The 14,260-nt window shown below is 40.9% G+C and overlaps 2 protein-coding genes across 2 annotated transcripts in view; both read right to left on the bottom strand.

Annotated features, from left to right (window-relative positions):
• The window catches only part of LOC137292078 (uncharacterized), a 365,314-nt gene that overhangs the window by 40,768 nt on the left and 310,286 nt on the right, over positions 1 to 14,260 (bottom strand). The gene's annotated exons all lie outside the window — the stretch shown is intronic.
• LOC137292168 (uncharacterized) lies at positions 983 to 11,164 on the bottom strand. Its single transcript, XM_067823726.1, has 7 exons — positions 11,007 to 11,164; positions 8,065 to 8,400; positions 6,791 to 6,871; positions 5,988 to 6,101; positions 5,509 to 5,595; positions 4,477 to 4,541; positions 983 to 3,586 (listed from the first exon to the last, which is right to left on the bottom strand). Exons 1-6 carry the CDS (start codon positions 11,092 to 11,094, stop codon positions 4,504 to 4,506), a joined length of 744 nt encoding a protein of 247 aa, XP_067679827.1. The 5' UTR covers positions 11,095 to 11,164; the 3' UTR covers positions 983 to 3,586; positions 4,477 to 4,503.

Consider the following 14,260-nt stretch of genomic DNA (forward strand, 5'->3'; position numbering starts at 1 on the left):
ACATTAGGTGGCTAACCGATATTCCGAACAAGTGAGTATCCGGATCTCCAAGAAAGAGACACCGACATCTCGCTGTACAAGGAAGATGTATCGTGTTGTAATCACAGCTGAAGATTACAAGAAACCCACCAGTATTCAAGCCGTTGTGCTTATTGTGAATGTAGGCGTGTTGTTTACCGTATTGGCATAACACTAGAAACCATTTCTACCAAAGAATAGGTATGTAAAGTCAACAACTAACAGCCGAGTTGCATGGAGAGAGAATATCAATTCTGTGAACATCTCACGTAATATGTGATTCAGAATCACTTGTTTTCAGATCACCGAAGGTAGCTGCTATATGCTTTTTCCGGTTTCGATTACTTGTGATTTGTAAAGACCATGGTCAAATACAATGTAGGTAAAGGGGTGATAGTTTTAAAGGGTATTCGACGTCATGCCATTGCGGACGTGAGAAAGCATTCTTGGGACCCATCCTCGTGGCCAAGACATGGCTGAAATACAGGTTCACATATATATATATATATATATATATATATATATATATATATATATATATATATATATATATATATATATATATATATATTGTGTTGTCATGAGGTATCATCTAATCAACAACGAGTGTAAGAGTGAACTCTGACCGAGTTTGTGCCTGATGTTATCACGTTAATCACGAATACCTCTAGCTCTAAGTGTGCGTGAGGAATGCAGATGTTATCGACTTTACAAAGTCGAATGAATGCGCATTTTCATATTATGAATGTACACCTGTACATTAAATGCCATGAAAAGATAATTAATAAAAGTACACATCCCTATGCTAAAGCCGATGGTGGAACAGTGATGTAGGATTTTACAAAGAGGATGAATATCCTAGTTTGATGCCTGTCAGTGTCGAAACACAAACTGCCGAGCGAAGGAAGCTATACGTATGCGTTTGAGGGAGGCTTAAAATGCAATGACATAACGAGAGACGATCTTAGTATGGTAATGTATTTAATACAGGCATGAGTTGTTCCATTTGCCTAAGAGATAGATAATCTCACCCAAGTGTCTACAGATGTCCAATATATCAACACGAGTTGATAAAATAACAAAGAAACGAGGCTTGCCGAGGATGGTTTTACCTTTATGTACGAGTCTTGATATAACTGATGTCAGCAGACACGAGGGTGAGATTCTATACATCATCCAGAACCATTCGTCATTTCAATTAAAAATGCACATCTCTGAACACAGCACTGGTATTAATTTTGGAGTGCACCGATGTCATAACATTGTGACGTCATCAAGTTCATGACCATGACGCCATAGCATTGTCAGGAATTGTGCAAGATCTACTGTCAAAGCGATATCTCCTAGGAGATATCGTCTGATCTCACACAAGCGATATCTCCTGTACACAGGTTTGGATGATACATTAATCTATCGATGGCTATGCTCGTGACATTAACAGAAAGTTCTGGATTTGGTACATTATATCTCCTTTGAACATTAAACCACAGACACGCCAGCTCTGCACGCCGTACAGTAAAGTCACCAGCTGACGAAAAGCTGACTAAATCGCTCACATAAAATATGACTTTATCAATGACAATAGAAGCAAGCAAGATTTGTTTGTACACATACAACGCCTATTTCTACTGAGCGATTCGTACTGACAACGTGTTGTTATTGGAAATAAATAAAGTATGTGACCGACACATATTCATCCTATCGTCTGTGTATTAGTAGATTCTTCAGACACTTTTTATATTTACTAAGCATTGTAATATACCCATGGAAAAATCTAAGGGAACGCATGAAATAGCTGTGATTTTTAATCTTTGAAACAGTAACAGCAAAGTTCATACAGATGGAAAGGCTTATGTCAAGTGATGAAAATCAATATCGGGTGTGTCCCCCGTGTCTCTGGAGAACTGCTTGGCATCGTCGTGGCATGCTGCGAATGAGTGTACGGATGGTGCCAATCGGAATTCTACGCCATTCTTCCATGAGAGGCACGTAAAGTTCATCTAAATTGTTGGGTTCAACAGGTCTGTCCCGAACATTGTGGCTAAGAACACCCCATAAATGTTGAATGGGGTAGGACATAGCCCGCTCAGCCACCGCGACTTCCACAACAAGTACAGTGCGTAATCGTCTTAAATCGGCTGGTCTAAAAGCCGCTGTCCATTGGTTGTAATCAACATGACTGAGCAACACAAGCGCTTGAGACTGCAGTGGGCATGGAATCATGGAGGAAAAACCGTACGTCAATGGAGAAACACCATGTTTAGTGATTAGAGTAGGTACATACTAGGTCATAATGACGGTCGAATTCGAGTTTGGAGACGCGTTGGGGAACGTCACAGTGCCTGCACCATGAAACAGCATGATCGTTATAGACGAGATCTTGAACCCGATTGTGATCACCTTTGCGCGGATCGAATGTTCGAGTTCCAGCATGACAATGCCCACCCTCACATCGCTCATGTTTGTCGGGACAGACTGGGGGCTGCAGGTGTCCGGGTGTTGCAATGGCCGGCAAAAAGTGGAAGTCGTGGTGGCTGAGCGGGCTAGGCGGCTGACTTTGTGTGCTGGCGATTAGGTGCCTGACTCTGAGGGTGCGGGTTCGAATCCCGGATGGGACTCAACCGAAAAAAAGTACTAGAATTTGTACTTTACCAAGAAAGTGAAATCCCAAATATGACATATGTTGCATTTGACCACTTTCTAAATGGCATCGTGTAATCATAGCTTTCGGCCGTGGGAGCCGTTCCAATTTACACTCATCAGAGGGGTACACAAAGTACGCAGTCTAGACTACCAGTTGTCCGACTTTCATTTCGTGGAAGTCGCGGTGGCTGAGCGGGCTAGGCGGCTGACTTTGTGTGCTGGCGATTAGGTGCCTGACTCTGAGGGTGCGGGTTCGAATCCCGGATGGGACTCAACCGAAAAAAAGTACTAGAATTTGTACTTTACCAAGAAAGTGAAATCCCAAATATGACATATGTTGCATTTGACCACTTTCTAAATGGCATCGTGTAATTGTGAAAAGTTGTTGCAACCTGTCGTAATGAGCTTCCACCACTAACCATGCCAATTGCCTCCCATTTCTGTGCCAAAGTTAAGTACTGTCTCGCCATGTTAACAATGTTTTTAACCGTTGTGTTTGACAGTGCATGTACATGTCACATGTAAATCTAAGTGCATGTAACTTCAGGAGCATGTAGTCCACGTGCATGGAAAGCATTATGGTGAGTTTGAGTGAACTGCTCTTCACGAAAATACACGGCGCTGAATTTAGTAAACATAAATTTTGAATTGCCCTAAGAAACATGCGTTCCCTTAATTTTTTCCATGAGTATATTTTCTTTCTGCTGATTGTTTATTTGAGATAATTTGTTCAACTGTTTATTTTGGACCATTGGATCATTGGAGCATTATGCGACATGACGGCATTATCGAAACAACTGATAACCACTACAGATTCCATGAGCTTGTAGCTTCTGTTACAACTGGTCCATTTTAAGGTTGGATGCATCCTCCCTGATCCGCACACCGGAATGAGCCACAGTAAATCTCTATTGTCAGACAGCGTCTTGAAATACATAATAATGTATATCATATGTGATTATCCGTTGTAGTCAGACTTCGAGCTATGTCTAAGTATGACTGAGTCTCAGTAGATTCCCAGAAATTAAGCGTTATCTGCTCATACTATCAACCACTGGTTTGCCTGATCCAGAGACACTAAGCTAAAGACACCAGTGATATGACTGTTCCGCGGCGGCATATGCAGGGTAGTATGATGAACCAGTCCTCACTGTACTATCAATATGGTGCTATATAAAATATCATCATTTATTGAATACCATTTCATTTCGGCAAAGATTTTGACACTAAGGGAGATACCTTCCTACCATTTGTCTCGGACCAGAATAGATAAGCAGCAATAGGAGTGGATCACATGACCCTTCCATAACACGGAACTCTTCCGCATGGTTTCCTTCAGCATTTGGGACGGTAGGGTAGTCCGGTGGTTAAGGCGTTCGCTCGTCTTGCCAAATGCCTGGGTTCGATTCCAGACATGGATAGAATGTGTAACACACACACACACACACACACACACACACACTTCCGACGATATTGCTGGAATACTACTGAAAGTGGCGTAAAAGTCAACTCACCCACGCAGAATGTTATCGAAAAAGAATCGGACTGTAACCGTAAAGCCTGTAATATGTTTTCCGGCCCTGCTTAATCTTTAAAATGCGACCTTGAAAGGCGTTTCAACTTGTAAAGCAGTGGTATTACTACCGGGTTGTGTTTGATGCCATTGTGAACACACACACGCACATGCGTACACACAGGCAAGCACGCGCGCGCAAGGACCGGCGACTACTGACATTACAGCCATTATGACCCGTGGAACTTATCCATCGGGCCTCTCTGGTGAAGAGAATGAGAAACATATACATGTACACACACCGATGTCTGGGTTTCCTCTTCAATGTGTCATTTGACCTTGTCTTTCCGTACATGGACGTAAGCACCTGACAACAGCAAACATTACTGTAGTTAACATCCGGTGGGCCACGATCATGTAGGGTCGCTAGCATGGTGATATAATTTGACAATACATAGCCTGTACTGTCATCTAAAGTTAAAGTATTTTAGTGTTAATTACTAGTTTTAAATAAAACATGTCATATACTAGTTGTTTTACTGTCCTTCCGTGACAGGTTTTTATAATTTATCATTATTTATTGTAACATTATAACCTGCATATAGTCATGATATAGCGGAAATATTGCTGATGTAACTTAAAACCTTAAACTGCGTTATGGGCGCAGGGCAGCACAGTTGTTGAAACCAGTTCCCCCCTCGCGCTGGGGGAATTTAGTGAATCGTTTGAACTCCGATTTCGCGGGCTTTTTTTCATCGCGTTTTTTCAACTTTTCATGATTTGTTTCGGTAAGTGGATACCTAAAGGTATCAGAATCTGCAAATTTGTGTTTTACGTTGCATTTGACCTTTAACATTCCGTGTGCCGCGATCATGTAGGGTCCCTAGCATAGTGATATAATATGGCACCATATAGCCTGTATTGTCATCTAAAGTTAAAGTATTTTAGTGTTAATTACTAGTTTTAATGAAACATGTCATGTACTAGTTATTTTACTGTCCTTTGTTGACAGGTGTTTATAATTTACCTTTTTTAATGAAAAATTATAACGTGTGTATACTCATGATATAGCTGAAATATCGACGATGTGACTTAAAATCTTAAACTCATTCACTCACGATTATGTAGGATTTGCATGTAAATAACAAATGGCTTTCACGTGAACGTATAGTCAATATAAATGTCTATAATATTCCAAAGTTTATCACTACGCGGATGTTATCTGCACAAATTAAAAGAAAATATATTGCGTACAATGATTTCAAACATGTTTGATTACCTCAAAGTAACAGAGGAAAGGAACACTATTCGTTTAATCGAGACAAACAATATACCTTGTATCACTGGTTCCTGGTACTGTTTGTGGTCATCAGCTGGTGACGTCTCTGATGACACTGTGTGTACCGTGTCATCCAGCGGGACTGAAACATGAACGTCATTATAATAAAAATAAATTTATTTCGAACATTTTGTTGTTGTTGTTGCTGTTGTTTAACGCAAAATGTAACAAAATTCCATGGGTGTGACGTTGATCTGTAAGCCAATCGAACTTGGAACAGATAATCAAATTATTAACTACGCAACTGCGATACGATGACATCTAACATCCACATTTGCGAACCTTTCCAACCAGATTCAGTTAATCGCCTCTTACGATAAGCATGGATTGGTGAAAATATTTGTAAGCCAGGTCGTCACAGACAGCTGTAGTAGCCACTCCAGTGCATGTAGTCATACTGTTGGCATTGGGGAAGCATTTCCCTTTACTGTGCTGCTCATCGCCCGGGTGATCCTTCTAATAATATTGTCTTACCTCCAGATCTGTGACGTATTCGTCTAACAAACAAAACAGCGACAACAATGATGATGAGTATAACTGCACAGGCAGACCCGGCAGTTATGTAAATAACAGTGTTGCTACCCAAGTCTGAAATAAAAGGAAATTAATCATTCCTTGAGAAAGTCAGTCATGTTTATTTCGGTGTCAACATTGGTTGTACAATTAAACAGTGCAGTCCACTCACGTCAGGCCAGCGTTTGTTCAGAGTGATCAGATCAGTTCAGATGATAAAATATCACAATTCATAGTAACCTAAGCTTGTTGGCTTGTGTCAAATAAACCTCTCCAACACCGACATCGCTTACTTCACCTGGATTTTGACATTCTTTATCTTGAGCAATCATCAAATGAGCAATGAGTACTGATATGGTGTGGCCCTGCTGATTGTGTCGTGTCTTTGATTGTCGATTGCGGAGGAAGCCATTTAGTCAGACTCGCAACTACCACTAGATAAAAAGGTTGGGCTTACACGTGCCTGATTACAACAGGTCACCATGACAGGTTGAATATCGCTGACTGGCGCTATCATTGCTCTGCACACTTGGGCACAAATACAGTTATTTGCAGTTTCAAAATTCGCCATGTATGACTGTCTTTCTTATACATTTTGAAAACAGTTATTTCTTTTACATGGAATAGGTCGATACACCACGACCCACAATCAGATACATTCAGGTACATCTTGTGTTTAATATGGTAAACAACACGATACATATTCACAATCTGATTATAATATTTCGCTTATCATCGCCAGAAATCAATCATACATTCCATACTTGTTTGTATGTTACCGTTGCCTTTGGCACCGATTGCACCGCTTTTGGTAAGTCTTGATAGATCAGCAGATTCAGAAGAAACTGAAACCGATAATAGGGTTTAACGCTGAATGTCTCTAATCGTTGTCACGATATCAGGACAAGGCAATAGCAACAGCAATGTCTTACATGATGCACACATTCAGACATTCACTCCTTTCAGAAACAGGTAGTTCATGCCAGTCATCCATTTTGCCCCAACATTCATTTAGATGTCTGTGGAATGACGACCCTCGAAGGTCAGGGATAGAATAGATCTTCAGCAACCCTTCTTGCCATGAAAGGCGACTATGCTTGTCGTGCGAGGCGACCAACGGTATCGGGTGGTCAGGCTCGCTGACTTGGTTGACATCGGTTTCCAATTGCGGTGTGCAATGGCGCAGATCGATGCTCATGTTGTTGATCACTGGACTGTCGGGTCCAGACTCTGTTATTTACAGCACTCAGCATATATCTAAAACTAAACTCACTTATTCACTTATGAATGATACATGTTAGGCTACAGTATCCAAACTATTTATGGCCATGTAAAATGAAAACATGCAATAACGGGTTTATAAACTAGTCAATTCATTTCATTTAAGTTTTGTGACATATCAGTCAAGCAACTTCACACACAACTCAACGCGATACTAACTTCTGGAACAGAACTGATAAAACCTCATATTAATCTCCCAGATGTGCTCCCCTCAAAGGCCAGGGCACAATGCCCTGTCGATATGCCATACGTGATAAATACTGATTGGACTATGAATCATTTTTACCCGACATGGCAATGATGGAGTGATAACAACTTAGGGTCATCAATCATTGAGTGTTGACCTCCCCTGTACAAAACATAAATCCATCTTATGTGAATGCCATTAATTACAATTAGCACACACCCAAAAAGGCCATAAAATAGAAAGAACGTTGATTGTTGCCCTCCTATGACAAAGGTAGGTGTTAACGAAACACTATAATTTTGGTCACCAATGTGAATACCATCCACATGCCAACCATATTTTTTCTGAAAGCTTTTATGAGCCCTTGCTGTAATCCTAAAGCAAGAAACATTGTACAATAGTCAATAGGAAAGGGCAAATTTGTGAAACAGAGGAATACGGAGGCTGGAGCTACTGAAACTGATCTACGTGTAGGAAAGAAGTTCTACTGAAATGTCAAAATCAGCCGTTTTGTCATAGAGTATTGGGAGCATTTCTGAAACTCACAGCTGCAGCATAAATCTAACTTACGTAATGTTATGTGGTTGCTTGTCTCGCTCTTCACGGTATCCTTACACCACCATTCTGTTCCCCTGTCAATAGTAGCGTTGATCCTGAGAGTCACATTGTGTTGGAGGACCCCACAACTGACGCTGATCCGTCCAGACAGATACTTGTTGTACACGTATGGGTTGGATATGGCTGCCTTACTGAGGGTGGGCAGGGACTCGGTTGTCCGGAATATGACGTCTTCATCCCTGTACCAGTATCTGTTGGCCCTGCCCCAGCTGCTGCTGCAGATCAGAGTGATGACGTCGCTGTCTGTTGTTGCTGCTGCTGCTGGAACGCTCGTCAATACTAGAGAACCTAACAAACGATATCAGTAGCAAAACACTTGTGAAACATATAGAAGATACAATATGCGGGTTAGAGTGAGTGAGGAAATATTTCAGCCATATTGTGACGAGAACATTTAACTGTTACATAGTAATTCATGGTCATCGACGGACAATACAACCGGCTAGAATATCACAATATCAATAAATAAATTTAACTCTGGAATTTCTATCCAAAATAAGACTTCAAATTAGGACAATGCAATATACAAAGAACCGAGGATCGCCAACAACTGAAAGTAGACCGGGTTAGAATTTGTCTTCACCAGCTCCTGTTTGTCGTGTGCGAGGCGGGTCACGGGATGAGGTGGTCAGGCTCGTTGACTTGGTTGACATATTGTCATGGTTGATTTGATTAGTGATAATTACATTTGGTAACCGCGTGGTTAAAGCTCCTCCCATCGAGTCGAAGATGTGGGATCGAATACATGTACATAGATGGTTGCAATTTGCGAAATCCGGATGTTGTCGAACCTTTGTAAATATGAGTGATGTATAAAAAGGTAAATGAACACAAAAGTTCTATCGGCAAAACATCTATAAAGACGACTGGTCTTCACTAACCCATGTATGTCGTTAAATGCGGCTAACGGAATCGGGTGGCTCAGGCTCCCTAACACATGTCATTCGCGTCGATTGATGTTCATACTGTTGATTACTGGATTTTCTGATCCAGTTTCGAATATGTAGAGACCGCCGCCATATAACTTGAGTATTGCTGAGTGCTGCGTTTAACAACAGCCAAAACAAACATTTGAGACGCTCCACGTGTCTTCCCTCCGTGTGAAACACATGTCAAAACGACCGCCGGTCTTACAAAAGCAACAGTTTTTAACGTTTTCTTTGAAGCAAATGTCAATATCGTGATCCCCTCCCTGCTGATAAACTGTGTGCATCTGTAAATGCCAATTAAAACATATTTACTCGCTCCACGATTCAGACAAAGTGATTGCTTAAGGATGGCAGCTGGATAATTGCTTAATAGCTCAACGGGTGTGCTCAGACAGAACACTAATGTTTGAAGCGGTGTGAAGCAATCTCGACAAAGTGTCAGCTCACGACACATCGGTATCATATATAACGCGACACCCTATAGTGAGGGCACTTAACCAAACCTCATTTGCCCATACTATGTCGACCCTCACAATTTGACCCTCATGGAATAGCTGACATAAAATGTGTTGTTTTACAGAGAAGAAAACGTGACTTCCCTGATACGACTGTATCAAACGTTGTGTGTGACGTCAGGGTATTGTTCCAATAGAACACCGTGTTTCCTTTTAATAGGCTTAGTCCTGGACTCCTGGCAGACCCCGGAGGAATGACCTATTGACGTTAGAACTTACCAACGGAATGTGCACAATCGCATTGTAGTCCATAAGGATTGGCCTTCGGTTCAGAAGGTAGTCATCGAACAACCATGGCTACGATATCAGTGATTCAAAACTGGTCATTCAGATTGTGCATATATCGTGTTTCTACGGCGCAAAACATATTCGTCAGAATGACGTCAAATTCCAGATACATTGAGTTACATTGACAACAGGCTAGTATTGCTGTTTTGATCTCTGTGGGGGACAACAGGCGTCTGACATGTCCTTTGATTTTAGCCGATAACGACCGTTCTGAGACAAGCGGCGACGCTTTGACTTCAAGGCTTGTGATTCTGCGAAGGGATGCATCCTTAAGGGTGAAGATCCGTGTTCTGTACATTTGGCTTATGCTTGATAGCTGACAACCACCATCTCTTACCAAATTCTCAACGACACGATACCATTCTACCTAAATTGAGGGGCCACCAGGGTTGCTTGTCACCAACGAAATCAACTGATTTTCCAAGTTTCCGTTTACTGAAACTCGATATTTGCCTAATGTCGAGTGGCGTGTTGTTCCTGATGTTTGCTACTAGTCGTAGCAGGTGCATACCTTGAATCAGTGTGTGCTGCACTAGACGGAACACAATAATCACACAGACAAATATAATTATGATTATGAATATAAATGTCGTTAGGGGGTTGAAAATCAATGATAATGCGAAGCATTTGTCCTTACGAATGTTATAGACAAAGGAAATCAGTTTCAGGGGGGTATTGTTTACATTTCTCTGCACGAGGTCAGAACAATACATTATGGGAATATCGGTGTCGGTTAGACATAACGGGTCACACGTTATATGGACGTCTGAATATTACTATTTTTATATGCATGTGCTGATAAAGAAATTTAAAACACCAGAAACTTCTATATGCTATTGTATGCTTAGCTATGGTGTGGTGACAGAAACTGCACGGCATATATGTACATTCATGCACTTTGATTAAATGGAAGTAAGATGAAATAGTAAAGGATTTTAAATCAACTTAGAAATTATAAGTTATGTATACTGAACACACGTCAGCGGATGACGTTATTGCCTTGTGTTTATGCAATCGTTATAAATGAATACCAGTTATTAGTTTCCTTTCCCTTAAAGGCTTAGTATGATGTCATTGATTGCACTTTTGTGCATTACCTGCATCTTAGTGATATATCAAAATAGCACAAAGGACGTATCTTTGAAACAGAAACAACACTTACCCTCAGTATGTATAAATTGTCGGATCAACATATACACAAACAGATCACACAGCAACGTTCTCATCTCCGTCATATTCAAAACCACCATTTGAATATGTCAAAAATCCGTGTTAACATTATATGTGACACCCATCAACTTAACCAGACACAATGAATTCCAACATTATGACAAACACGAGTCTCCCTATAATGTTTCTTGGCCAATGAAATACCAGACGTCTTTGCACGTAACAGTGAGATGCGCATATTTTCTTTAAATTCCCGTGTTTCCAGATCCCGGACCAGACTGTGTAGACCTTGTGTACACATCTCAGTATTGCTATATATTGAGGCGGCCACAGCCACTGGCTTGATGACATTGTTTAGTGCTTTAATCTAACTATTTCGTTTTGCACTGAGTCAGCGACTATTGTTTTGTAATCCATCAGTGCATTTGAAGCAATGACGTATTATGCTACAGCATTACGTCTACCACGCAGTTCGAATACACAACAATCTCCATATCAAATAGCACTGCTAAATGAACTCGCCTACCACCTTGTGTGTACTGAAGTTTAATAAGACTTGGGCGGCGGGGTAGCCTATTGGTTAAAGTGTTTGCTCGTCATTCCGAAGACCCAGGTTCGATTTCCCATATGGGTACAATGTGAAAAGCCCGTTTTCTGGTGACCCCGCCTGGAATACTGTTAAACGCGGCGCCAAAAAGGCGTTATTGTTCAGATAATGGATATTACATAAGCACGTTTTGAAATAACAGAAATAACAAACTATTGTATTCTAATTATTTCAAAAGTACCAGACATTGCACCCATGTGCGGAACCGAACTCGGGTCTTCGGCGAACGCTTCAAACACGAAGGTACATAACCGCTCTTTAAAAGGTCACAAACTGACCTTCAAATCCGGACATGTATCGATAAGGGCGACCGATACTGTTGTTTCTTTTTTAAATTATTGACAGAATTACAACTGTTTATCGGAATGGGTATCACCTGAAACAACAGTGGGGACGTATTAACTATATGTATTAACATATTTCAAGACTGCCCATTACTTTCTGTTCTATGTTGTGAACTGAAATTTACGTAAATTATCAGTCATTAATATCACGTGATATAAACATTACTGTTTAATCTCTATGCCAAATCTGAGCCTGGTTGTGAACAGATCATTGTGGAAAATGTCTGTTTATAATTCCCTAGAACTAAGCAGTGCATGAAGTACATGCATGACGAGGCGAATTGAGGAGAGATTAGTTTGATAGTGATTGAAAGACAAGATATAGTGAAACTATCTCTCAGAATCGGTTTTTCAAATTTTATATCGAGTCAGTAAAGTACACAGACGTTTAGGTAATTGGGTAATTTGTTCGATAACTACGCTAGCTATTGTTCAAAACTTGTTTTAAAATTTTAAGAAACCCGCAGAAAGTCGGTACATCCATAGCAGATGTTGAATGTAGAATGTTGATCTTTAGTAACTCGTGCTTGTCGTACGAGACGACTAACTGGATTGGATAGTCGGAGAGACTTTGTTGACATATCTCATCTGTTCCCAGTTGCGCAGATCCATGATCATGCTGTTGATCACTGGACTGTCTGGTCCAGACTCGATTCCTTCTCGCTGTAAACCTCACTCAGCCTGCATATAAAACAATTCAACACGAAAGCAATTTCACAACATTGAAGGAACAACATTAGATTATAATACAGAACATATTTCGTGTAGCAAAGTTATTCAAACTATACAATGCGATGTAATTTGTATTTTGACATTGGTGGCACGTGAAGATCCGGGGTAGAATTGGTCTTCAGGAACTCATGCTTGCCACAAAGGCAATAGTTGCCGTGAGAGGCGACTAATGGGATCGGGTGGTCAGGCTCAATGAATTGGAGAACATGTGTCATCGGTTCCAAACTCATGCTGCTGATCACTGGATTGTCTGGTCCAGATTCGACTCACTTTTACATCGATGATTCATCGGGAATACATTGTCACAGTTATGTAACTGGGAAATAGTATGCCTCTTGACCACAGGAAATTCTTACTCACAAAGAGTCAGTTGATGATTACAAATTTCGTCTTGCTCGTTCAGTGTGTTCAAGCTCGAAACATATACACTATTTCGCGAATAAGGCGACTTAATTGTAATGTATGACAATGGCAAATAGGTACGTCTCCTCTAAACGTCGATGTTGTCATGATGGTAACGGTATTCGAGTAGTCAGTCAGGGTAGACAAGACAATGTGCAGACTAGTGGTATTGTAATATTATTTGCCACCATGGCCACTACCCCTGATCTGCATTAAAACAAATGACGTCACATCCCGTGGAACTCCCCCCGAACCTACAGTCGAGAACTATAGAAGTATCACTATTGATGTGACCTGGTGATGCCGGAACGTCAGTTGTTCAGGTATGTTTTTGTCAGTGAGTGACGTTTTGTTTCTATGTTTGACAATAACAGTTATTATCTCGACAAGTAATCGTGTTGGGGTATCGCAAACCGGCGGTTTATTTGGGGTATTGGCTATAGCCGGCTACACTTACATACAAACCACCTCTCTACCTCTCTCTCTCTCCTTCTTTCTCTCTCTCTTTCTCTCTCTCTCTCTTCCTCTTTCTCTCTCTCTCTGTGAGAGAGAGAGTGTCAGTATGTGAGAGAGGGAGTAGGGGTAGAGAGATAAAAGGAGCGTCTGTTTGTGTATAAATCATTGCAAAGTAAAGGTTGTCAGGGCACACCCACTCACACCCACACCCTTGTGCATGGAATTTACGCCTATGACTTTGGCTACAATGAACGTTCCTCGGGATTAAAATGGTGTAGTGTTTACTGACAATAATACTCTTGGGCTTTCTTGAAATCATTCCTATTCCTTTGAAATGATAACGTTGAAACACTTGGGTCATTGCGGGATCAAGAACAAATTAATGAATGACTGGGATACCAGGCACACAACAACGTCAAGAAGAATTCTTATCGCGAGACTATAAACATTAGAAACTTTCTGTATAGACAAACGATGCTTCGTTTCCACTCGTTTACAAAGTTCATTGTGAGCACAAACAATGTACATCCGGGTAACTGTGGTGTCAGGGAACCGAGAAATGTTTATGTGGTTCAACGAGGAAGATAGTGAGAAGCTCACGTGACTAAACATTTTTAGATCAAGCGTTTTACATTCATCTAGAAGATTACACTCTGTACAAGGAGGATAAGGTGTATTCCCTTAAAAAGCAAACTGTGTTATCAT

This window comes from Haliotis asinina, chromosome 1 (assembly GCF_037392515.1).
Source record: "Haliotis asinina isolate JCU_RB_2024 chromosome 1, JCU_Hal_asi_v2, whole genome shotgun sequence".
Taxonomy (NCBI): Eukaryota; Metazoa; Mollusca; class Gastropoda; order Lepetellida; family Haliotidae; genus Haliotis; species Haliotis asinina.

Coding starts and splice junctions, on each gene's coding strand:
- LOC137292168 (XM_067823726.1), bottom strand. CDS start 11,094: ATGGTGGTTTTGAATATGACGGAGATGAGAACGTTGCTGTGTGATCTG. Junction 6,872..8,064: donor AAGCAACCACATAACATTAC/GTAAGTTAGATT, acceptor TATCGGTTTCAG/TTTCTTCTGAATCTGCTGAT. Junction 4,542..5,508: donor CCAGGAACCAGTGATACAAG/GTATATTGTTTG, acceptor TGCTGTTGTCAG/GTGCTTACGTCCATGTACGG.